At 37.4% G+C, this 25,296-nt stretch overlaps 2 protein-coding genes and 1 long non-coding RNA gene across 6 annotated transcripts in view; 1 reads left to right on the forward strand and 2 right to left on the reverse strand.

The window, feature by feature from the left end:
- satb2 (SATB homeobox 2) overlaps window positions 1-8,374 on the reverse strand; it is a 51,850-nt gene extending 43,476 nt beyond the window's left edge. For both annotated transcript variants that reach the window (XM_023805640.2, XM_023805639.2), the window contains exon 1: window positions 7,726-8,374. The gene's annotated coding sequence lies outside the window, so the exon portion shown is untranslated. The remainder of the gene's footprint in view (window positions 1-7,725) is intronic.
- A 12,791-nt stretch (window positions 8,375-21,165) lies between these two features.
- LOC140592238 (uncharacterized) lies at window positions 21,166-22,817 on the forward strand. 2 transcript variants are annotated; one of them, XR_011992537.1, is made up of 4 exons: window positions 21,166-21,825; window positions 22,003-22,115; window positions 22,212-22,323; window positions 22,424-22,817. It is a non-coding gene; the product is annotated as an uncharacterized lncRNA (long non-coding RNA). The 2 variants fall into 2 exon arrangements; XR_011992536.1 differs by having other exon boundaries at window positions 21,166-22,115.
- An 11-nt stretch (window positions 22,818-22,828) lies between these two features.
- Window positions 22,829-24,703, reverse strand: LOC140592239 (uncharacterized). Of its 2 annotated transcripts, XM_072715060.1 has the most exons (7): window positions 24,326-24,703; window positions 24,162-24,232; window positions 23,829-24,005; window positions 23,507-23,556; window positions 23,376-23,429; window positions 23,243-23,305; window positions 22,829-23,066 (listed from the first exon to the last, which is right to left on the reverse strand). In XM_072715060.1, exons 1-7 carry the CDS (start codon window positions 24,496-24,498, stop codon window positions 22,914-22,916), a joined length of 741 nt encoding a protein of 246 aa, XP_072571161.1. In that variant the 5' UTR covers window positions 24,499-24,703; the 3' UTR covers window positions 22,829-22,913. The 2 variants fall into 2 exon arrangements, 1 of the variants encoding a protein (XP_072571161.1); XR_011992538.1 differs by lacking the exon at window positions 23,376-23,429 and having other exon boundaries at window positions 22,829-23,305.
- Window positions 24,704-25,296: the final 593 nt, after the last annotated feature.

Below are 25,296 nucleotides of genomic sequence, written 5' to 3' on the forward strand. Positions count from 1 at the left end.
TTATAATAATTACTGAAACCTTTAACTGAAGGTGCAACCACAATGGAATCACTTAAGAGTTGACTGTGATGACTCCTGACTACAGAGTAACTGAATCTTGTTACGAGGCAACAATCTGTTCATTCTTCTCTCGCTTTCTTTATGTAAATTCACTTTACTACATTCTCCTCATTTTCATGAATAATACTCCAGCTATTTTAAGGGAGAAGCTGAGGTTAAATATTGACACACAAGACCTTGCAGCACCATTTGTTTTTTTTTCACTGCAGTAATGTATATTAATACTGGACATTAAACTATTTCAAATTATTGAAATAGCCTCTTGATTGAAAATCAGCTCAAAATCCATTCCTGCAACTATAACAATACATACATTTCTTTAGGATACATACATTCTTTAATAAAATTTACAAAATTACAGTGGGATTCCTTTAGATGCAATATTGGTTCAAACTGCTTGTCACTTATATTTTGGCTAATTTTGGCACATTTACATTTTATGTTTATTAAGGTGCACTGTCCATGTCAAATAAACCATAAATAAATAAATACTGTACCATAAATTTGTTGTTATTGTTATTAATTACCAGATAAGCACGTGAGCACTATGAAGGACCAACTGCAAGTATTGTGCCACAACTATTGCAATCAAATTATTTATCATTTGTTAAAAGGAATGATACTTAAAAACGTCTTGGTCATAATCACTGCGGTGATGAGCTGTGATGTGACTTACTGTGCCTGCTTTTTGTGTTACTGGCAGTGAGGCCTTGGTCTGAGTCAACTGTGCTACATACAGGACGCCGAGGGCTGCTGACAACACACGACTGATCAGAACGCACTTACAGGCGTGCACAGGCAGAGAGGCAGATGGGAGAGAGACTGCAGAAAGAAAGGTGGAGAGTGAAAAACAGAAGAGTGATATGAGACGGAGGACAGATGCATCAAGGGTAACAAAGACATGATGTAAAGCATAAGAGGGAATGAAGAACCCTGTATGCAGGTAAATGTGGTCATTTCAGCACGGCAACAAATGCAAATTAAAAACATGTGGCATTATGATGACATGGATCTGTGACGGTGCAATGAACCGCAGTTGCCAGATCTCTAAGATCTGATTCACAGAGGTCAGCTATGGCTTTTCTATTTTTACGCAGTTGCTTAATTGACTTAAGCAATTAAGTCATTAATTAAGCAATTAACCCTCGTTAGAATTTGAAACATTAAATAGCACAGCTGTAATGTTGGTGGTTTCTTATCAAGGCGTATTAGGTTATCGCAAACATGCAACAGACTCACGCTAATGTCTACTAATGAATATGACCCTTGGCAAAAACCATGCTCTCTATCATACGTCATAACTATACCACCAAATGGAATCAATTATATGTAATTATCATCATTTTTACAAGATCTGCAGCTCTGTCTGCACACACGCTTTTACTGTGCCTTCATATCTGTGCAAGAAAGAAACTTTATATGCACATACGTACATGTGCATGGGACTAAATTAATTTTTATTTTAGTTCAGGAAAGTGAGAGATGGATATTGGTGTGTTAGGGGCTGTCGATAATTGGGTGACTTTTGTGGAGTGAAGATGGGACAACAGATGTTCTGCCGAACATGTTCGGCTCTTTTATAATCATTAAAATCTGATCATAAAAGATAAATAGTTCACAGTGGGTCTTTATTATTCTTTATTATGTTCTGTCCACTCGGTGTGTCTCTCCACACACACGCACGCACACACTCACACGCACAAGTTCACACACAACCACGGAAACCACTGCTGGCACAAGACACAGGCTCACTCCTCTGACACTCACAGGGACCACACACCGACCCACAGGACAGGGTGAACGCAAAGCCTCACACAAGGGAGTCAAACTCAGTGATTGCCAGTGCCACAGAAACCCGAGCAAATTGCAGAGAGTCACTATGCACGGTGCGGCAACAGCGGCTTTGGCGTCCACACACCAAGGGCCAGATCCTGTGTGGCACAGTCTAAACGCAGCGAAGCAAGGAGCACAAAAAAGAAGTGCCCTGTGCTGGGAGCAGCCGAGCTAAAGCCTTCAAGATGAAAGCAGCTCAGCTCTCGATGGGATTCTTTGCTGTTAAAGCATAAATATACATTTATGTTGCATATGCAAAAAGATTTTATTTTCTGCCTATAAAGGCCTCATTTAAGGCTGCCATTTATCACCTACAAATAACATCTACATCTGCAGAATTTTTTTTTTTACTAAAATATAACAATAAAGATTAAAAAACAAAGTAAAACAAGCAGAAGGTCAGAGTGGCATTTGTTAATTCTTATTGACAGTGACACTGTTGCAATTATCAATATTGCAAGTTCACAAAATATCGCCTCTACCCCAAGTCAGGGGTAATGAGGAGATCACCTCTAGGCACAAACCAAACACCTCCTTGTAATTGCAAAACTTGTTCTAATTACACTGCAAATAGCAATAGTCTAGCTTTGAGTACTATAGATCAAAGTGACTTCATCCTAGAAACCAAAGCAAAAGCAAACAAAATACTCGGCTGTTGTCTCCCCTATCTTGTCTCTCCAATTATTACCATTTTAAATAACTTAGCAATCCGCTCCTCACTTTTACGGGCCAGTATCTCATCAAAGCCGCACCTAAATGCAAGGTCGCCCTTGTTCTCCAAGGCCGTGCAGTGGAGTTGCGCTCCACGCTTATTTTGGACACTTCAGCACAGAACAATTAGCATGGCTTTTGGATTCCAGTTCATTTTACTGTTGCCACAGTTGGCAAACCCATAATTAGTTACAGAACCTTAAAGTTGAAGAGGGATTATTATAACAGCTCTATGGTTTAGTGTTTAATTTTCTAAAATTATATTTGGTGCAAACTTTCACCTGTTTTGCTGTTCACACAGCTCTGAATTTGTTGACAGCCACAGTGTTGATCTGAATTAACTTTGAAGGTTCCCCTGAAATACACATTTAGCAGAACACAGACATTGCACAGTAAGACTCTTTCTTTCTAATATGATGTTTATTCAGGTCTTCCGTATTTATTTGAGTCATGGATTTAGGTTATGAGCATACATACGCTATATATTATATCATATTTGCGAATTTAGATTTTGTATAACATTCCATCTAGCAAATTAGGACAGCCGATGGCAAAGCAATTAAAATGCATGTAAAAAACTGATTCATGTTATTATTACAAAAACCTTTATTTTAGATAAATGTTAGATTATCTGCAAGGAGATTAAACACTACCAGAATAAATGATACTATTTTACATAGCTTCATAAAGTTTTTCTACATTATGTATATATTACATATTTTGACCTTTAGTGATTAATTTTTAACTTATTTTGAACCGATCTTTGACAGTCTTTATTATATTCACATTCAACATCACATAACAATTATATGTTAATTTATAATGAATATAACAGAGAAAGCGTGTGGTATTGTGTCCTTCTTAGTTTCTTGTTGCTTATCCTGCCCAAAGGTGCGAATGACGAATGGCGTATAGTGGGCGATGCCCTGGCACAGGGCCCCCGGGAAAGCAGCGGGCGCCCTGTGATGGCTGGTAACAGACACATCATCCTGGGATGAGAATCCAAACTGCTTAGGGCAAACCTGCCACAAGACACACAAGGCCCTGCAGCCCAAGTGCAGCGAGCCTCTGCTTACTGGGCTGGTCACACAGACTGCGGCACAGTCCCTCCAAGCAGTTTGCTAATATGCAGCTATAACACAATGCTGAGGTGACTAAGTGACCCTGATTCAGTTCCTGTGCTGCAGTGCTTTTAATCAAAATCATTTGTAAAAGAGTGTAATACGCAGATCCAATGGAATACTGAGTAAGTAGAACACTGGCCACACCAAAAAGAGAATGAAACCATTAGGATTGTTCCTCAACTTTAATGGTAAATAATCACCAGAAATAGATCAGACAAGATTTCCTGAAACGATCCAAATACTGAGGCGCTGCTTCCCTGTGCTCTAAACAGTGCCCTGTCGTGTTCTATCTCATCTGCTGTTTAATAGCCCTGACACACCCCTGATATCTGTGGTGAGATAGGTCAAATCACACAGGGGACCAGGAGGAAACGGATACTGCGGGTGTGAGGAAATACGGCAAGCAGGGGGGTGTTTGGGGAGGTGGGTGTGTGGGGAGGGGGGTGTTCAGGGGAGCTCATATTGCTGATCCCTCTTGAAAAGTGTAGCGGAACGGCAAAGGTACATAATGCATAATACAAAAAGATCTACAGGAAGCAATAAAGAAAAGCATGTGTAAAAAAGAGGGGTTATTTATAAGGATCATACATAAATCTTATTACTAATAATTCTGCTTAAACTCTTCCAAAAGACATTCTCTGGACATTTTCTGTGACAGAGTGTCATGCACACTTTAGAGGGACTTTTTAATTGTGCGGACAGAACGGACTGTACACAACCCACACAGCCCAGTAAGTGGCTTTGAGAATTTCCTCAGCATTTTCCCCTTCCACAGCTTGGTCTAACTACTAGAGATTATCTGGCTCTAAGATAATTGAAGACAGTGATGTAGAAACATTTGCAACTTTCTGGTTAACCCTGGGTCAATTGCTCTTAACTTTCCCTGCATGCACAGGGATTTAATTCAAATACAGCGCAAAACGCTGGACACCGGAAAATAAAAGTGATCTTTTATTTCTTCATTCTAGTTTAATCTTTCTTGTTAACCATCTGTGAGTTATAAACTTAAATCTGCAAAAATCCTGTGAAAAAAGGAATATGGAACCAAGGCCAACACTGAAATAAAGTGCAGAGCAACAAAGAACTGGCATAAATATAAAATTTTGCTTCTCAAGCTGAAACAAATTTGTTTTACATTTGACTTGGCAGCACAGGTTCTCGGACAGCAGCAGAGTGATGTTTGTTTCAAATCAAGTACGCTTTGATCATATTGTTAAACGAATACTGTTGACATTCTGTGAAACAAACAAACAACAGGTTCTAAAGAAGACTGTAGAATCATTTAAATGACATTTACAGGCTTGCAAGTATAAGTCCTGAAATTAAACTGCACTGTATGAAACTAAAACTGATTTCTACTTCTAAGCTGTTATTTAAGACAATATCATACAGGAGAGCATGTTTTTGCATGTTAAATTACATTTTTCTATGGGCTTTAACTAATATAAACAGATATTTCACATTTCTGCCAGAACAGAATATGTGGAAATTAATGTTAATAAAACAAAGTGAAAACGGACAATATTTATTCATGCAGTTATGATATTTAGAACTTGTATAATTCTGACAAAGAACAAAGAAAAAACTGTATCCACTTGTTAAAAACACATTATTTACGAGACTTATTACAGCTGTATTGTTTTTAATCAAATGCATTTCTTAGTATTGACCGCAATAGGCCCACATATTTTTGTTTTCCCTGCATTGTGACTGCACGTTGTTGACCTATCTGTCCATGATCCGTTTCGTCCTGTATTCGGTAAGCAATACACTCATGAAGAAAGCTAATTTCATCAGGAAAATAGATTTAAAGCACACATTAATATATTTTACAAAAGGTTCATACATTTTTAAAAACTATTAATGGTTAACAACAAGTTAAACAATTAAGAATATATTTTAATTTTGATTTTTTTAAATTGCAAATATTATTTGATCATCGCAAGTCTTAAAGGTTACCATCATTTTTTGTTTTGCACTTACTCTTTTATATACTCACAAACTCATGAAGCCCGAAATATTATGGTAGTCTGTTCTTAACGGATTTTGCAGAACGCCAACGCGAATATTTTGATCATTTGTAAGATGCAGTTTAACTGAATGCTGTGGTATGATACGTTAAAATGGAAAATTCGCTTACAATAAATTCAGACCTTAAGAAATACAATAAATGTATAAAAAGGAAAAAACGATACCATTAATATATCTATTTTAAACTGTTGATATTAACCTCGAAAGATACGCTTGAGTATTAAACATGTTACCACAAAGACATGCTTATAAAAATGTGTCATAAGTACAATTCCCGTTTTGTTGTACTTATGACAGCATCAGTAAGTGAAGCGAACCATGATGCGTTAAACATAAGTCGAAAAAAATCTGCTTTTAGAGCTCGCAAAATAAAAATTTCACTCATTCTCGGACTGGTTGAAACCAGCATGCGGCCCTGCACGGTGTCTGTAATAATGAACTCGAAATCTTCCCCAGAAAACGCCTCGGGTCACAAGAACGTCTCGGTTTACACCTTTTTGTAAATAATAGAGCAATAATACTGCACTTCATAACATAAACTTGTAAAATTATATCTTAAACACTAAGCTAAAAGAAGCTTAAGCTTAAACACTAAAAGATCATGCAAATGGAGAAAAATTATTTGTTCTAACTGAACACTGTGTAACTAACTCGGCTGCAATGGTAAAACTTAATAAATATATAATATTTTATAGTAAATAAATACAATGAAATGCAGCTGATTAACTACAATTGTTTCTAAGGTAATCATTACAAATAAATCTATTTTAAAAGCGATTATAACAGTTTCTTCTACAGCATAATGGTACTAGTAATTATTAACTTCATTAATAATGAAGAGTATATGAACCGTATAACAACAGCAATTTAACCAGAAGTTATCCTTAAAAATAAAGACGTTTACTGTTAACAGATGAAGGTACGACGGCAATTGTGCAAACGATCCGGGTTAGTGACAAAACTCGATGTCTTTTATATTTTATTGTGATTATGGTACACACGTGTTGCCCGGTGAGGTTTTCCGGGGAAAAAAGTCTCAATGTCTGTGTACAACACAAAACAAATGCAATTTCTCATCTAATACCCAAAGGAAACAAGGAAACAAGAAAACTTAGATCCCGTACAGCTAAAGACGCACCAAAGACATATGTAGGATTTCGCATTGTAAAAAAGAATAATTCACCTCTTCTTGTTTTTCTCTTCGTTCGAATAGACGTGGAGATACACATGAACACACACGGTTTTGTCTGTTAAACGAAGACCCAGTATTTCTGTGAAACATCACATGCCCCCAGGAATTAACCACGGAAGATCTGAGATCTCAGTTAATGCTTCCGATCTGTCAAGAACTGCCTGGCAAGCACGAAACTTTACTGTATAAGGCGGTCTTAATTGTATTTTTAGTATAGATGCAAGTCAGCGATAAAGTTAACATGGGCTGTGTGACAACAATTTAAATAAATATCAAAAATGAAACCCACTAGTTTTCAAGATAAGCAAAGTTTTCTGTGTAAGATATTGCTTGGTAATAACGTTCAATCCGTTTTTCTGTGAAACAACAACTTATCTCTAGCTAGGAAGTAAGCAAACGGAAGTATTCCGTGTAGACAGTAGTGAAACTGCATTAACATTAGCACTTATAAATCAAATTCATGTATTTTTATTGAGAATAAATATTATCGTTGTTGTCGTTGGGGTTGCATTTTGTTTGTCATTGCTAACATTCGTTCTATCCATGGTGACCCCCCCCCCAAGGAGTGCGATACGTGATTTTTACTAATAGATGCAGCTGGTGCATGATCTGAAAGTTGGATTCCTGATCATGCGGTATAACAAAGACAATGTAACAAAGCAAAGAACACATTACTGGTAATATCTACTTCAGAACCAGAAAGAAAACATTCACATTGTCAATAAAATGCATGTGAGGAAAGTTAAAAGAAATGACGATTAAAGTTGCACTTACTGCTTATGGTATGTCTGTGCCTCGACTGGTTGGGAAGCAGGCTCTGTCCATTGATTAAAAGTATTGAATCCAGGGCTGAAGTTCTGTTTGCTTCAGGCAGGCTGAAATCTGCTCGACTTGGAGCTGAAAGCTACTTCTCTGCGCGCCTGACGTGGGTGTGAGGGTGTATGATTGAGTGCGAGAAAGGAGGGAAAGATAAGACAGATGTAGCAAGAGTGAATAGGAAAGATGAAGAGAGAGAGAGAGAGAGAGAGAGAGGAGCCGGCCAGTATTCCGGGATTCGCTGGCTGTAGTGCGTCTGGATTTTATAGGAATTCACGCCGGTGCACCTCAGGCCACAATTTAACAAGGGTAGAGCTCGCTTCTTTTCACACTCATTTTTCTTGTTGTGTTTCCTTTAAAGTGACCGGGAAGCGATATGTCCTCCAGTTCTTCTGTCCTCCTCCTGGACTTGTGGACTTCTACCTTCACAAGCCGGTGAAAAGAGAACAGATCACATTTGCTGGAGGCGTGAAAATTCAGAGACAAGACGAATTGTTAACTGAATACTCTTCGGAAGAGCAAATAACTGGTTCAGATTCTTCATCCAGCTCTAATGTTCGGACAGAAGAATGAATATTTAACTCTCAATCTCTTCCCCGCCAACGGGAGCGCTGACTGACAGCCAGATCATGAGAAACGGAGCAGAGGAGGAGACAAAGGGGAGGGGATGAAAGGACTGCGCGAGAAGAGAAGGAGAGAGAGAGTGAGAAGCCTCAAAGCAAATTATTCGTTACAATTAGCAAATGGTGTCCATTTATTTTCGTAAAATCATTGAATATGCGGCCGTTCTGATAAAAAAAGAAGCACTTTCAGCAGACTAAGCACTTTCTCAAGCTCCGATTTTCGTACAACTTCTGTTATATACGGTTACCCCGGAAAGTACGCCAGTGTTAAAACGACGCTGTAGTAACAGGAAAGCAAAAACCTGATCGGTAATTAAAATACTTACAGTTAGCGTGCCAACTTCTGTAACAGCATGACGTTTTTGGATCTGATTATTGTATATGCTGACATTTAAGTCCACAAACATCCATAATAAATCCGAGGTCTGCGTTAATGAGTAATAAGCGAGGAATAAAAATGCAGTGGTTCTCTCTTGCTCATCCGACTGTTTTATTAGATGACTTATGTAAATAAACCTAGTGCACCGTCAGGTGAAATTAGTTAATAATAAACCACACTCTTGATAGACAGATGTCAGGGCCTTTTAATAATTTATGAGGCTAACTTTAAGCAAAAAAAGTTCTACTCTGCTAACAGCGGCGGAATATGAATGCTGGTATTACAGACAACCTACCATTTACGCATTTGACTGTCCTCATTCCCTTAATTTTACTTTACACTGACAATAACCAAAAGCTGTTAAGCACGAACCTTGATATAGGCTAGTTTAGAGTCGCCAGACATCTCCCGTTATATGTAAATTTGCTGTTTTACAGATAATTCTCAACATTATTTTGCTTACTACGATAAACAAAAGTAAAATGCAAAAAACCCAGTTGAAAAAATTTTAAGCACCTGAAAAAAAAAATCAATAACGTCGTTTAGGGTAATACCGTTATTGGTATACATGTGTGAGGAAGTAAATGAATATGTAAAAAATACTTTTTAAATTAAATTAAGACACAGCAGAATTGTCTTTCAACATTGTCCAAAATTTAAATAATCAATATTATTTAGAACCAGACCATCAAATATATAACCAAACCATTATATATTCTCATTGCCTAATGATGAATTCGGGAATCAAGCATTGGTGTGCAGTACTGAATGGAGAAAAGCATCGAATAAGTATGTACCTTTGACAGGACAGCCAAAAGAGAGTTTGTCCATAGAAACTGATGAAATTGTTCAAAAGGAAGGCGATAAAATCGTAAAAATTACCCTCGCGCCATCCCTAGTTAACCAATAATGCCGAAATAATACTAGTCAAATACATAGTTAAAGAAATCAACAGTTGACTACCCTCATGGGCTAAATTAACGGAAGGTTGAGAGGGTGACACTTTCAAGATATCTTTTTTATTGAAATGAGATTTAAAAATTATATTTTGCTTTCTTTTGTATCTGGACTTTTAATCTTTGAAGAAAGGTTCGATATACACGCGACAGGATCAGATAGGCAAGTCTGGATTCTGAACTGTACTATATAATAACATATTTAAATGAGAAAAATAACGTTTCGGATCACACGCAGAATGGGTGTTTAAGTTCAATTAACCTTACCTTCGCTCGGAAGAATATTAAAAAATATTAATTCGCAACCGCGACAAAAGTAAGCGTTGACCGCAGGCAAATTGAACAAGACGAGAATGCTTTGTTTTGCTGGGTAGGGGCAAGTGGTCTATGCAACTTAGTCTTCAGTTCCCACATATGATAATGATGATGTAGCATTCTGTAGGTTCACGTAACCTATGCGCACTGGTTTTACGGGGAGTGTTGTTTAAGTGATGTTAACGTATCATTTTAAGATATAGGCCTAACAGAAATTGTGAAATAAATAAAACTTTATTACCTGAGAATGGAGGTGCAAGCGATGGTGTCAATACTTCAAACGCAAAGAATTAAGTTTTTTAGCCGTTAAAAGAACAATGTTAAGTCGTGTTTATGATACGACTTTGAAATAAAATGCAGTAGACGATAAGACATTCATCCACGTACATTTTTGTGTTTATATAGTTTAAATTTAGTATAGTTTTGCCGTTACTTATAAACTGAAGGAAATAGCTGAAAAGTACAATTGCCATTCCAGCAAAATATGAGTACTGATGTGTGGAGAAGCTTTAAAAGTACTTTTCTATGGCATAAAAAGTAAATAGTTGTACATAACACCGAAGATGGTTTTGCCTGTATATTTACAATTGCGATGCTTAGGCTTGGGTAGGCTATAATAGGGACAAGTAGGGATATAGTCGTTGAGCAAATTCCTATAGCTTCGAAATTCAATGTACAATGTAAAGCATAAAATTCAAGTGCATATATTGTATAAATTAAAACAATGCTCACTTTATTACTTATTCAGGATGTCCTAGTTTTCAGCACCGGACGTGATTCACGCCTTATTTAAGAAAAAAAAACCAAATCGTTCGAAAATTCATGTACTTGTGGTTCCTTATAAAATTGCAACACTTTCCTTTCCGTTTTGTATAATTCATTAAGCTTTGCGAAGTGCAAAGTTAACCTAATAGGTCTGCAGCCATGAATATCATATAGCTACACTTGATAAAAAATGGCATGTAAAAAGCAAGATAAGAATGTGCGTTTTCTAAAGAATTTTTCAGACCGTTTCCTAAACACTGGATTATATCAACATGAAATTAATTATCTCTTGTTAATAACATTGTAGCATGCAGACAAAACTTATTTTACTCTGTACGTTGAATATACATATATCAACTTTAATAAATAAATACAAGTCATACATAAGTTATTTTCTGACGTGTAGTTTCAAAGAAGCGCGATAATTTCGGACGACTGCTTCTGGAAGACACATCTCGGCGAATTCAGCAACCCGCGCGCTGTGCAGGTAAGGCGTGCGGAGGCAACTGACAATCCACGCAAATAAACACAAATGCATGTTCCGTGGCCGATGGAGAAAGGCTCGGATTTAAGTGCAAAAAAAAGGAAAAAGGTGCTAGGGACATACATATTTTCAACAATAAACTTACGACCTAATATACTTGAACGACCCAATGTTTGATTCGCTTATTTTGCAAAGGCTCAAACTAATCTATATATTTTATTTTTCAATAACAAAATAAAATCCATTTCAACCTAGGTGTGTGTGCGTGCGCGCGCGTGTGTGTGTGTGTGTGAGAGAGAGAGAGAGAGGTCAAGAAACTGAACCCTACCGTTTAGTAGCAGCCTTTCAACTAATATATTTATTAATTTTTCTGTTTAATTACAGAACGTCTCTGTTGTGTCATTATTTTTAAGATTATTTGAGAAACAAAAACTAGATAAGTCCTCAGATGCAAAACGTCTACAGAAAGCTTACTTCATTTAGCAAAAAAGAGCAAAAGTATTTTAAAAAGCTGACAGGTAGTTGTATGATCTTAACTATTTATTAAGCGCAGTAAATCGGTGAAAGGACATTTCAGATGACCGCGTGAAATATTTTTGGTCTTCTTAATATATTGATTTAAAAAATAAAATATGCTGCAGCATAATACATGCTAAATTCAGCATCTTACAGTTAAAACAGTGGTTCTGTACCTTTACCTAATTATTATTATTATTATTATTATTATTATTATTATTATTATTATTATTATTATTGGAACGCCCTCCGCAAGCAGTCCCAGGTTGCTAGACCAGTAAAAGACCAGGAATTACTGCGGAGCTCCATATTTAAAACTTACCACGTATTCTATGTCACCTTGAAGTACTTGCTGCATCACTAACGTCTTTAAATCTAACTTTCTTCTGGCATCCTAAGTTACTGGATTGTACTGGAAATGATCTGGTGATCTTACACAGACAAAAATCGTAGAGCTCATTTAACTGTAAAATGTCAATGAAATAATTTGAGAAGAATGCATCTGGAACATATCAACCAGAAATTTATTGTTTTTCATCCAACTCTGCTATATTCGATGAGCGAAGGACGCCACCCTAAAACACTCCAGTTACACAGGACAATGTAAAACTATTGGTCCAGTTAAATGTGTATGTCCATGACTTCAAAACCAAGCGTCGTGTGCACTAAACGTTTTTGCTTTACAAAAATCTATCACTTGACGTAGAAACAGCACACTCCAGTGGTGATCACACATATTCGAAACGCCCGTAATGCTGGCTGTCAAGTAAGCTCATATATGGAAACACTATTTTCTGGAGACAAAAGCATGTCAAACTTTTTTTTTTTTCAGCTAACAGCTCAGTCATAAAATCAGCAGAAACGAGGATTTAGTTGAGCAGTAGTGGTCGCCGCGTTTAGTATCTGTCTTGAATGGCATTTGGAAGATTAAACAAACATGGGCGTCGTTAGGTCCGTTCAGTCTGGGCTATAGCCCGGATTATTTTAAGACTATATCCCCTTGTATTTTAGCCCCGATGCCAATCTTCCTTCAAGAAAAAAAAAAAAGTCAAGCCCCTGGTCAACTTCACTTAGCCCCTGATCTTTCCGATAGATATAGAAACTCCCCTGGTCACGTTTTTGCCTTTATCCACACATCTACATGAAACAGTCCGTAAATCAGCATATTAAGTTATTTTTTAAATGGAATCATAGAAGTATACAATATATTAATGCAAATGTACGGCATTAACATGTTTAATATTTGTGTGCGTTTCCCCTCCTGGGTGTACCCCATTCTTCCGAGGATGGGTCTCGTGCTTCCCCGGGCATCTCACCATTATAAGATGTTGGAAGACGCACGGATGGTTGGATGATATAATCCCTATTACATGTCATTATATGTAATATGTCGTTTTATAGAAATTATCAGAAAAGAAAGTGACATAAATGTTAAGTCCAAATGTTACCGGATTAAATATATGAATGTATAATCGTTTGAAAGTAGTGGGGTTCTTTTAATTTATCACGTCATGTTTCACGATAATGCTATATAAAATTTTCATTAAATAAATTAAGTTATACTAAACGCCTATAGGCGCGTTATAGTCGCGATTATCGATATACTTGCCAATTTCCAAAAGTGAAATCTATATAAAATTCTTTCATAAAAACATATATTTATGCTAGCAATATTTTCAACAACGGAACAAATTTTGAATTAATTCGTAAAGTTCAATAAGAAAAAAAATCAGAAGATTAAACAATTATGTTTCTTTAATAGCTATCAAGAATGCTGAAATCAAACTACATGCTGCATGGCCTGGGGTCCTATTCAAAATTCCGAGTACTCTTTCTTATCACTTTAGCGTTTTCGTTGTATTTAGAAAACGCACTTCTCAAGATATGAAGAATATATGTATCCTCAATGTTTTTTTTAAATGACATAAATGTTTAAATCTAAGTCAAAATGTAAGAAGCAATTAAACTAAATATGATCCCGGTATTAAGAATTACAAACTTCAGTACAGAATACATAAATGTATTTTCATGTGGACTGTTAATTGACAATGTCTATTAGTTCATAGGCTACTTTAATAGGCTGATACAATCAATTTAATTAAAAAAAACGAATCTATCAAAATCTTACAATTTTGAACGGTAAACATATTTACTCTTTTATGTAACATATGTAATGTTACTCGGGTCATAAATAAAGACGTGATCCCAACGTATCGTTTCGCATATACAATTAATAATCAGTCATAATTAATTTTTTGTCTTAGTAATTAATTTAATTAGATAGCCTATAATCCATGGGCGTCGTTAGGTTCGATCACTTGCGGCTATAGCCCCGAGTACTTTAAGCTTGCCCCGAGTATTTCACCCCCCGATGCCGGTCTTCCTTCAAAAAACAAAAAAAAAGTCAAGCCCCGGGTAAACTTGACTTAGCCCATGATTTTTCTCAATAGCTGGAGACGCCCCTGACATAATCTGTTGGGTTTCATCGATCACCATCCAGAATACTATTCAGTTTATTTATAATTTATTATCGATTAAATTATTAAACAGTAAAAATATAAACGTACAGATTTCAAACTTATTTTTTTCCCTGACCTTTCTGACTGTTATTTTAATCGTGCGCGTTTTCACAGTTGAAAATGTTTGAAGAAATAAGAAAGGGCGGGTTAGGAAAAGCGCAAGTCTGCAGACGCTGACTAATGACAGCCGGAGATAATGAACATGTTAATTATCCTGAAATACGCAAAATTCTCAGGTATAGTCTTCAAAGTTCAAGTTCATGTCACTAAATTGTAGGTTTATTGCTAAATAGTAATTTTCTTCTTTCTTCCTCTACAAGATAAACCCGGGTAGACATGCACTTTTATGTGTCAAACCTTGCAATTTATTATTATTATTGCGAAAGAGCATATATATGTCCATCGATCTGTATAATTTATGATAATTTCACCGCAATAGCTATTTGTCAAGTGATTTACAATATTTACATTCAGAATGAATAATTTGAATCCATGGCTTGCTATTGCAATGTTAATAATGTGCGCTTAATAACTTACCTAAAATCTATCTCAGATATCATATTCAGCCGCCAGCTGTTTCCTTTACACTGCCGGGTTCGATACAGTAAGGAAGGCCGCACCTGGATCGCTTCCAGGTGAATGTACTTAAGCGAAATCTTTTTTTAGCTGAGTTTTCTCGACATTATGTAAATCAGACATTGCAATACTTCGCTACCCGTAATAATTGTATTATAGTGATGCATTTGACTGTTAAATTCACATTAATGTTTTGTAATACTGAAAACAGTTGCCGTTTTAGTGATAAATCCCGCTCATGCGATTGATTCACGGTGAGCAAGTATTAACCATCATATTTTATGCTGGTATTACTATTTATTCTGGTGTGTTACGATGATCTGCAACATTTCTTAAAATTGTGTTTCGTTTCGTGGAGAACTTACGTAATCGTTAAGTTATCTATACATAAGAGGATTTTATCAATATATGTATACTACAGCCTACGCACTCAATTCACCAGCACACCATTAAAAACCAATACTGAATAATTGTACAATACACCTCATTACCCTATTGATTTGAAGTTGATTCTAAAAAACCTCTGAAGTCATCCAAACGTTTATTTTGAAAAGTAGTCTTACACGATATTTCCCGACTATTTCCTAGATATATATTACAGAGAATAGGCAGTGCAATATTGCCTGTTGTAGTAATAAATTGATGCCTACCCCCTGTTGCCCAATGTGCAGCCTGAAGAGGAGAGAAGGTGAGCACGCGTAGTGAACAGACCGGGTCCATGTGACATCCTTGGCCCACAGCATTTCTCTTTCACGCTGTGCCATCACAGAGATTCTGGCACTGAAGTGCAATTACACATTAACTGAACTCTTTAATTGTATCTAGATTCCTGAAGGCCAATAATTCATTTATATTTTGCGTTAAACAGAAATGTAAAGGATGATTAATTTAGAGAGCTACTTGAGTTAAAATTATTGTAGCTATCAACTAAAGACGTATGATTTTATAGACAGTGTCATTGCCATTTTATTGGTCACCGACAGACCACTTGAGTTACTTATTCTGAGGGCGTAAGTCACACTGCCCGCTCCTGATTACACTGCTAAGGGAAGCTGTTAGGTTGATGGTATCTCCCAAGGACAGCAATCATAGGAAGTGCGCGCTCACCTAAACAGCTCCATGTACTACAGGCAAACAATTTCTACCTCGGATTGTAGCTTGATAGCACCATTCTAATTGTTACTAATTCTATTACGGAAACTTTTTCTAGACGTAAGGGATTTGGTTTATTAGATCGCTCTGTATTTAGCTAGAGGTTAAGATTAGTAAAATTCATCAATGAATGGTTATGTTATTTGGCCAGACCATTTAGGTCCTTTAAATTTCCAGTCCGTGACTCACCGTTCATTACCCCACGTAGCTCCATTTTTCACTCCCTTTGTTTTGTTAAGTGCCCGTGACTGTTGTCCGCACAGCCCCCCAGTCGGGTTATAGCGCTTTATATCTGCTTATGCTAACCAGTTTGGTTTGCCTAAAACTGACTGGCTAAGAAGGATATAATAAATAGCTCAATTAAAAAACAGGGAACCGAAAATGCCACATATTTCACTGGTATTGAATTTAACGGGATTCTTGAGCTCAAATTATTGTAAGGACTACGTAGGACCTCACTGTCATTTTATGGAAAGCGTCAGATTATTGGTCCATTTCGGACCTAAAATGCCTAAAGGCGAAAACCAACAAGCAAAAAAGACTGATTATATGTAAGTTCTAATAGGGTTCTGGTGTAAAGTACAATAAAAGTGATATTACAGATTTACAGAATGAATGCGCAGTGTGTTGTTCAAAATTGACATTTTTGAACTTTTCAAGCGCAACTAATTAAGATTAAATGAAATTAGTATATTCATTATGTTCGATATATGATGATATATAAATATAACAATGATAAACCGGAGTGTGCCTGGCTGAAGTTTACCTCCGCTGCTTTTGCATGAGCTCTCCATGCGCCTTCAAAGTCAGTCACAATGGCCTCGCTTGTACGTGGGTTTGGACAAAAGCATCTGGTAAATATGCACATGTAAATGTCATAATCCTTTGCTGTTTGACACACTCATAGACAGTGTGGTGCGCTTGTAAGAAATGTAACAGAAATGACCCGAGAAGGAGAAAAACAAGAGAACTGGTTACGAAAAAGCCCTAATAAAACACACAACACCTTAACAAAAAATCATTAAAACTATGCTGTTATTATGCAGGCCTGACATAGGTCATTGTGTAAGGCGATGCAGCTAAGCCACGGGGCTAACCTTCGTTTTAGCAACGATTATTTTGAATCGTAGAAAGTAAATTAGGCAAAATAATTTAAGTGAAAGTGATTACAAACATAGGCAAGGTTACTCCGAGAAGCTAAATAGAACATATCTCTGGCTAACCTCGTATTACTGGGTGAGTCTGTCAGACCTGAATACATTCTTTTAAGATATAGTTGCATTGCAGTAGTGCTGTTGTACTTTTTAAGTTATGCTTTACATTACTGACAGGACTGTATTTTCATTACCTTTTACTGTGATGTACTTCCACACAACAGGTTTTCCATCCTTATTCAGACCCTCATTCGCTATCCATCATCTTCCTTCTGCCATATTGACGATTAATGGAGAAGGCACATTTTAATTGATGCTGTTTAAAAATCCAGTAGTCCAGTTATTTGAGTCGTGACATATCTAAATATAGATTATTGTCACACAAGACATATGCAAATGTAAAAAAAACTTTAAAAAATAACTCAAAACAAAGGAAAGCACACAAAATTAAGGGCAAAATAAATTAACCTAGGCCTATTAGTCGAAATTATATAATTGGGCTCAAAACGTGACGTGGCTACCTTGTAAAAAAGAAAATTGAAAACTTGTTTAGGAGGTGACCAAAAATAAGTTATAAAGAAATAGCTACTGCAACGCTGTGCAGTATAGCACACACAACAATAAGAGCACAGTGGCAATCAGGAGAACATCTTAGACCCCTTGAGGATTTGTGCAGGTGCTGGAATTGCATTTTCCCTCATGTCCAGAGTGTGCTCTACTACAGTGCATTTTTTGGTATATGGTGTTATATCTCTCCTCAGCCATTGTTTGATGATTCAACACTGGAGCCAGTAGGTATTCGTTAAGATGGGATGTCTCCCAATAACCTGACACCCGCAAACTCACCATCCTTTGCCATCTGACACATTCATAAGTTGGACCACATATAAGCATCATGTGTAACTCCCAGGCCACTTGGCGACAATGTCTGTAAAAAGTCCTTGTTGGTTACACATCACCTGGGCTTTTAGGTCTACTGCCAAGAACCCTTCTTGACAGGTGCAGATGGGATTGAAGAAGATGGGAGTATGAATAAGGATGAATGTTCCATCCACTCCACCTACCATACCAGGTATGCATGAAAACCAATTTTAATGTCATGCTAGGAATTTGCTCCTGCTGGAAATTATATCTAGTTGCATACATGGCGCATAGTAATCTGATCACTGCACGTACAGGTTTATACGCAGCATCCTTGCTGAAGCTGTGTGCATCACTTACGAACTGTCGGAATCCACTGGTGGTGCAGAAATGGACAGCTGTCAGAAACTGCACAGTGGGACTGAGGGCAAAATGTTGGTATATTCCCCTTCCCAGTTCATCCTACCAATGAGGCTCATTATTATACCACAGAGCAGCATATATTTATCTATTAATTGTTTATTACTGAGATGGTCCAAGGGGTTCATGTCTGACTTGGCTATTTGGAGGGTGTTGTCTGGAACAGAATCTCTGGTTGAGTTGCACAATTCTCTGGATAGCTGCCATTGTCATTGCTGGTATAGTAAAGGGTGCTTCACCTTCCCACTTTAAAGGATGTGACTGAATTCATAGTCAGTTTGATTGATCAGGGGTGAGTTCTCCAGTAATGGTGTCTAGGATGTTAGGAAGACTTGAAAGGCATACCTTACTTAAATTGTTCGACGTCTGTTTTCTGAACTGTCCCTTAAGTGGGTGCTTAAAAGATGGCTTCTTAAGTGTGACATAACTAGGTGTCGTCCATGGGGATGGTGCCGGATTGGTTGACATTGATGGTTCGAGAATCAGTTATTCCCTCCACGCAGTGACTGCTTGACTGTGGCATAAGAGAAAGTGTTGTTCTTTATAGCTAAATATAACACTACAGGAAACCTTCAAAGTATTGCATTTATCAGAACTTGAGAGATGCAAAAAATATAATACAAAATTTAAAAATTGAATCATCTAACCATAAATATGATTTTCGTCAACTGGATGCATGAAACTGCCTCCCCAGACTGTGGTATCGCACTATTTTATTTTTATTTGTTCTATAAAACACCTGCATGCATCAGTACGTGTGTATGTTAGTGAGTTTGGGATGAACAATGGCACAATAGCCAAAAGAAAATTACTGTCTTAACATGAGAGAACATTTCTCTGCTACTTTGACTACTACGGACTATTCCGGGATTCTTTTGGGAGAAAATATATTAGACTTATGTGTAAACCTGCAGTGTCGACTCTAATCAGCCTCATGAACCAAAATTTTGATATACTGCGTCTCTGGAACATTAGAGAGGTGTACGTATTCCTGGAGTGTAGGAAATAGGGGGGGATGCGTGCATCCCAGTACTGTAAGCCACCTCCCCCCACCCCGCTTCGCAATAACTAAATAAATACATTATCATTTACATACATGTACATTAACAATGCCTTCCTCATTTGTTTATTATGAATTCGCGCGTTACTGAGGTCAATTCGTAGCGCATGCAGAGCGCGAGGACGAAACATATACCCGACGAAGATTGTAGTCATGTATCAGACAAAAACATTTTATTATTCATTAATCATTTGAGTTTTAAAAATATATATATATAGTTGTGAAACTGTACCCTTAAAATTGTTAATCTTATCTTAAACGGTTAAAAATCTTATTCATTATTTTAAAATAATACTAAAATCTTTCTTATCGCATCATTTCACGATATGTAGGATGACTGACCATTGTGATGTTAAGATATAGCCTACATCCCCCCACCTCGCAACTATGGGTATATTGGAGTGCATACTGCTTTTACAAATTTCAGATGCGTGCGGTGCGAACAGTGGGGGCCACTAGCGGTATGAGCTAACAATATCGATAAGTTTTAGCTAAGAGTAGTTCAGAGCAACCGCTCTACAGAAGGTGTAATTAAGTGAGAACGTTTCGGAGAACACCTTGGAACATTAAAGTACAACGTCTAACATACGAATGACGTACCGTTCAGAAGGCTTCGGAGACCTCGGCCTAGCTCATCATGTACCAGAGCTGAGCAGTATTCAGAATTTATGAATCAATTACTGAATTGGATTAGAATTTCATTGCCGTTCTCAACTGAATTCTGATCGACCAATCCATATTCTTCTTCTTCTTCTTGTTTATTATTGTTGTTGTTGTTGATGTTGTTGTGCAAAAAAGAGCGACATAATGTTTTTGTGATCAGTTTCGGGAGACCTGTGTGTCTCTGACACAATAGCATGCAGGCAAAATTTCAAATAGAGAACGACGCAGAAAATAACGAATGAGTTGGATCACTCGTTAATTTACGAACGGAATCACGAACATTTAGAAAGGCTTTCTGGAAACTCGCTATAATTTACGATCACAAGTACGAGATAACGAAGTAGCCTATAGGCTACTTAGTGTTACGAAGATTTCAGGAAACGCATGCCAGAACAAATAGGGTTCGATTCTCCCACGTGCCTAATTCAAAAGCGCATAACATTTTAAGCGCTATTTTGACTGAAGCGACTGATGGGAGAAAAGACAACTAAAAAGGCGATTCTTTCTATATTAACACCTCTTATCATTCACCATGGTATTTAAGAGACGTAGTATAATGAATGTGAATGATTAAAATGTTTAAAAGTGTCCGCTAAATTAATGAATGTACTAGGCTATCATAAATAAGACATATTTCAATTAAATACTATTCTGCAACATGACTTTTGGTATGGTACTTAATGTATATTATGGATTCTCTTACAAACGACAAAACAGTGAAAGGCCTTGATTATCATATTATATATCATTGCCCGAATTAATTAACGCCGTGTACTGCGGTCTGGTTTTAAAAGGGGGCTGATCGAATCTGTATTTTCATGGTGTTCCACTAGCGCAGAAGATGCAGCCCATTTACTAAAGGAAACGTTTTAGCCCCTAGAGGACTTTCTTGGGATGGCCCTATAGCGCCATTAAGGTCAGGACCCAAAGTTCAGAGCCGTTTAATATTCAGGGGGCCGTTTCACGAAGCGGGTTTAGTGAAAACTCGGAGTTAGTTGTGTGTGAGTTAAGGGAAATTCAAAGTTTTCGGTTTCAAAAAGCCAGTTGAGCCCAACTCTGAGTCATTTACCGCGGTAACATACCCCGTGAAGCTAACCTGCTCGCTAGCAGGTTTAATCCCTGTAACTCTGAGTTCCTCCTCTTTAAATGAACAGTCAGATTGAAGCAAGTACTTTCTCAGACATGGCGTGTCCTTTTCTCGAAAGACCGGTCGACATCGAAGCACAAATTATCCGCAGGAATCTACGTCAGGAGAGGGTGATCAGACCCCGTTTAGATATTTTATCGTTTACAAATGATTTTCTGTTAGAGCGTTACCGTTTTTCATCACAGACAATCATTTATCTCAACAATATTCTTAGCCCTCATTTTGCTCGTCAAACACACCGTGGACATCCTCTCAGTTCCGAGCAAATTCTTTGTACAGCACTTCGCTTTTTTGCTAATGGCAGCTTTCTGTATAATATTGGTGACGCTCAACATGTTTCTAAGGCAACCGTCTGCCGGTGTATCAGACAGGTTACTCTTGCGCTTAAACATTTTCTCTACACGTTTGTGGCATTTCCTGGTCACAGATGTAGTAGAATAATCAAGGAAGAATTCCACAGAATTGCAGGTATGAAGTAATAGCCTCATATATTTAGTAATATGCTTTAAGATTTGAAGCAATAAACAATTGTAGGTTAAGACTAGATAAAATACAGTTACACTTTTTGCATTGTAACACCATACAAAACTAGAAACTGACTGCAGTACCTGTTAAAATTAAGTAGACTTATGCCCTCTTTGTTAGGATTTCCAGGTGTGATTGGCTGCATAGATGGCACACATATTCCCATTAAGGCTCCTTCAGTAAATGAAGGAGACTATGTGAACAGAAAGTCATTCCACAGTATTAATGTGCAGGTAGGTGTTTCTAGCTTTTAGTAGTTTACTGCATTGAATTATTGGCCTACTTTACAGTACATCTACAGTAACTAATCACTGTTCTGCATTGTGAAGATTATATGTGATGCAGCCTATGTCATCAGCAACGTGGAGGCAAAGTGGCCTGGGTCTGTGCATGATGCCAGAATGTTCCGTGAATGCACACTGAGTGCTAGACTTGCTCGTGGTGAGTATATAATGTAGCTACAGTATATTATAATCTTTAAGCAATATCTTGTTCCCTCATATTGCACCTTAACATGTAAACTGTCTACTCATTATTGTAGGGGAGTTCAGTGGTTACCTACTCGGTGACAGGGGGTACCCATGCCAGCCCTATCTGCTGACCCCATACCCTGATCCTGAGCCTGGCCCACAGCAAAGATATAACTTGGCTCACAGCAGGACCCGGGCCAGAATAGAGATGACCCTGGGCATACTGAAGGCCCGTTTCCAGTGCCTTCGTGGCCTCCGTGCCACCCCAGAAAGGGCCTGTGATATCATTGTTGCATGCGTAGTCCTGCACAATATTGCAATGATGAGAAGAGAAACCTGGGTTGCTGCCCCAGAGGTTGACCCTGATAACAACCCTGACATTCCTGTTGATGCAACAGATGGACAAGCTGTTCGAAACGCAATATGTTCTAATCATTTCCAGTAAATAAGTTGCAAATAAAAACAAATGACATTCATTTTATGAACTCTTCTTTATTTCCTGTAATTGAATATGCAAAACAGTATTTTAATATTTTGTTTTGAAAGACAGTTAACGATCCATCAACTTGTGCCACTACCCACCTTTAACTGATGTTCCAATATTTGTATTTCTATTAGGGTTTTCTGCATTTTTTGTTTAATGTGTTCCATTTCCAGATCCGATTTTTCAATTTGTTTCTCAAGGTATATTTTGTACAACTGCTTTACAGGGAGCTATTAGAATACACAAAAATGTTACATCTTGGCAGTATTGCACTGTGAAAATTGTACCACTATGAATATAACTTAGAAAACAGACACTTGTAGCTAACAACATTTTCATTTAATGAGAAGAATGATTCTTAATCCAATTTTTCAATAACTGGCAGGCAAATACTGAAGCATCTTACAGAGGTAAGCTGCGCTGTGGCTGTGGATGCAGTCGGTTCACCCTGGAGATTCTCTGCATTGCTCTGTGAAGAAAGGATAAATGTTTTAAAATGGTGCATCACTTACATGACGTATTTGTTAGAAAGTGCATACCATAGGCTGCTCTACATCTTCCCTCCCTGTGACAGCTGACAAGGTGTCTTCATCCTGTAGTGAAGACTCTCTTACTTGCATACACCAATAATGAAAGACATAGTATGAAAAATCTCGAGAAGAGTATGTACCATTTCATGGGTGTCTGGCGGTTCCACAACAGAGATTACTCCATCAGTAACTGCAAGACAATGTGGATTACAGGCAATTCATCAACAGAGACCTGCACATTTTGAATATAACTTTTACAACAGTGGGCAGTCTTTCAAATATCACAGTCTTTCAACAGTATGTACATGAAGTAATGACATCTATCAAATTATACTCATCTATAACTTTTAAATAAATTACAATCGGTTCGATTATGATGGGTTTGATGATGAGTTTAATGGATAGCCATCACTGAGCCAACACTGGACAAATGCACATACATCATTCATATGAATTACTTACTTCTTATGTAAGAACTTCTGTCCTGGGGCATGGCTGTATCGGAGGAGCTTCCTCCTAGGATGCCATCAGCCATGGGCCGGCCAGTGTTTTGGCTGAGAGCCATCTCTTCAGCCTCTGTGAGAGGTGTTGGTGGTGGACCCCCACCAGTTTTTCGGGCCTCTGCCTTTTTCCTATTGGCTAATATGTAGGTAAAATGTGAACATATGCACCCAAGCCCACATTTAGAACCTTGTAAAAAGATTTAAACAATATTACATGCTGCCAGATTTAAGATGAAACTGTAGCTTTTGTGTCTTATAGACAAGCAAAACCTCCCAATCGTCCAGTGCCTACCTGTTTGTACTATATTTTTATACTTCATCTTTATTTGCTGCCAAGTGCGCTTTATGCCTGCTGGGTTACAACTGTAACAACGAAATTAAATTAGAGAGAATATAGAAAAACTAGTATTATTTCTTAAATATACATCAATCAACATCGTTCTTATCAATACTTACGCATTCACTCGGTCAGCTATTTTCTGCCACGCTTGTTCCCGTTCTTTCGCAGCAGCAATCGTGTTTCCTTTTTTTGATATGGCATGCTCATATTCAGCATACGCCATCATTAATAATTCAAGCTCCACTGGGGTGAAATTGGAAGCGCGAGATTTGTTTCCTTGTGTTGTCATGGTGAATCATTTTCTCTGGATGCCATTGATAGAGCCTTTTTATGTGCTCGTGCACGCGTGACAATCAGGGTTAATTGAACTCAGAGTTTTGTAAACTAATCGTTATCACCTGTTCTGAAACCAAAAACTCAGAGGTTGACATCTCAGAGTTAATCAACTCAGAGTTCAAGTTTAAACCCAGAGTTTGCAAAACCTGCTTCGTGAAATACCCCCCAGGTGTCTTTCTTTTCATATTGTCACCAGAGTAATAATAAACTATCAAAAAGTCGTAAACATTAACATACGAATAACCGACATCATGTAGCTTTTGGGAAACTTTTTTAATTTATGCCAACGATATGTATCGTTGCGTCAGTAACTACAGGCCTGTTTTGTTTCTTATAATTAAATATATTGGCCCGCATTCTACTACATTATGCAATATGCATTGCAATAGACAGAAGAAATATGATACACTTTTTATCATTTTAAGTAACATACACACGTGTAGTATTTGTCAAAACTGAAGTTAATGAGTACAATTCACATCTATCTATCTATCTATCTATCTATCTATCTATCTATCTATCTATCTTAGTGTATAGTGTATAGATGTGTGTGTGTGTGTGTGGGGGGGGGGGGGGGGTTGTGTAGGTATTGTAAGGTAGACACACATTACAGTAACTGAGAGTTTGTTTCACATTTGTTTCAAGTTTATCGGTCTATTTTCAGATGGTATGTCAGCTTTGAAATCCGACTTGATTTCACTACTGCCCATTCAAATGAACAGATTTTCATACATGACATTTTATATCGGAT

The sequence above is a fragment of the Paramormyrops kingsleyae genome, chromosome 1, assembly GCF_048594095.1.
Source record: "Paramormyrops kingsleyae isolate MSU_618 chromosome 1, PKINGS_0.4, whole genome shotgun sequence".
Lineage (NCBI taxonomy): Eukaryota > Metazoa > Chordata > Actinopteri > Osteoglossiformes > Mormyridae > Paramormyrops > Paramormyrops kingsleyae.

Coding starts and splice junctions, on each gene's coding strand:
- LOC140592239 (XM_072715060.1), bottom strand. CDS start 24,498: ATGACAACACAAGGAAACAAATCTCGCGCTTCCAATTTCACCCCAGTG. Junction 24,006..24,161: donor TAAAAATATAGTACAAACAG/GTAGGCACTGGA, acceptor CCTACATATTAG/CCAATAGGAAAAAGGCAGAG. Junction 23,067..23,242: donor CCACAGCGCAGCTTACCTCT/GTAAGATGCTTC, acceptor GTATTCTAATAG/CTCCCTGTAAAGCAGTTGTA.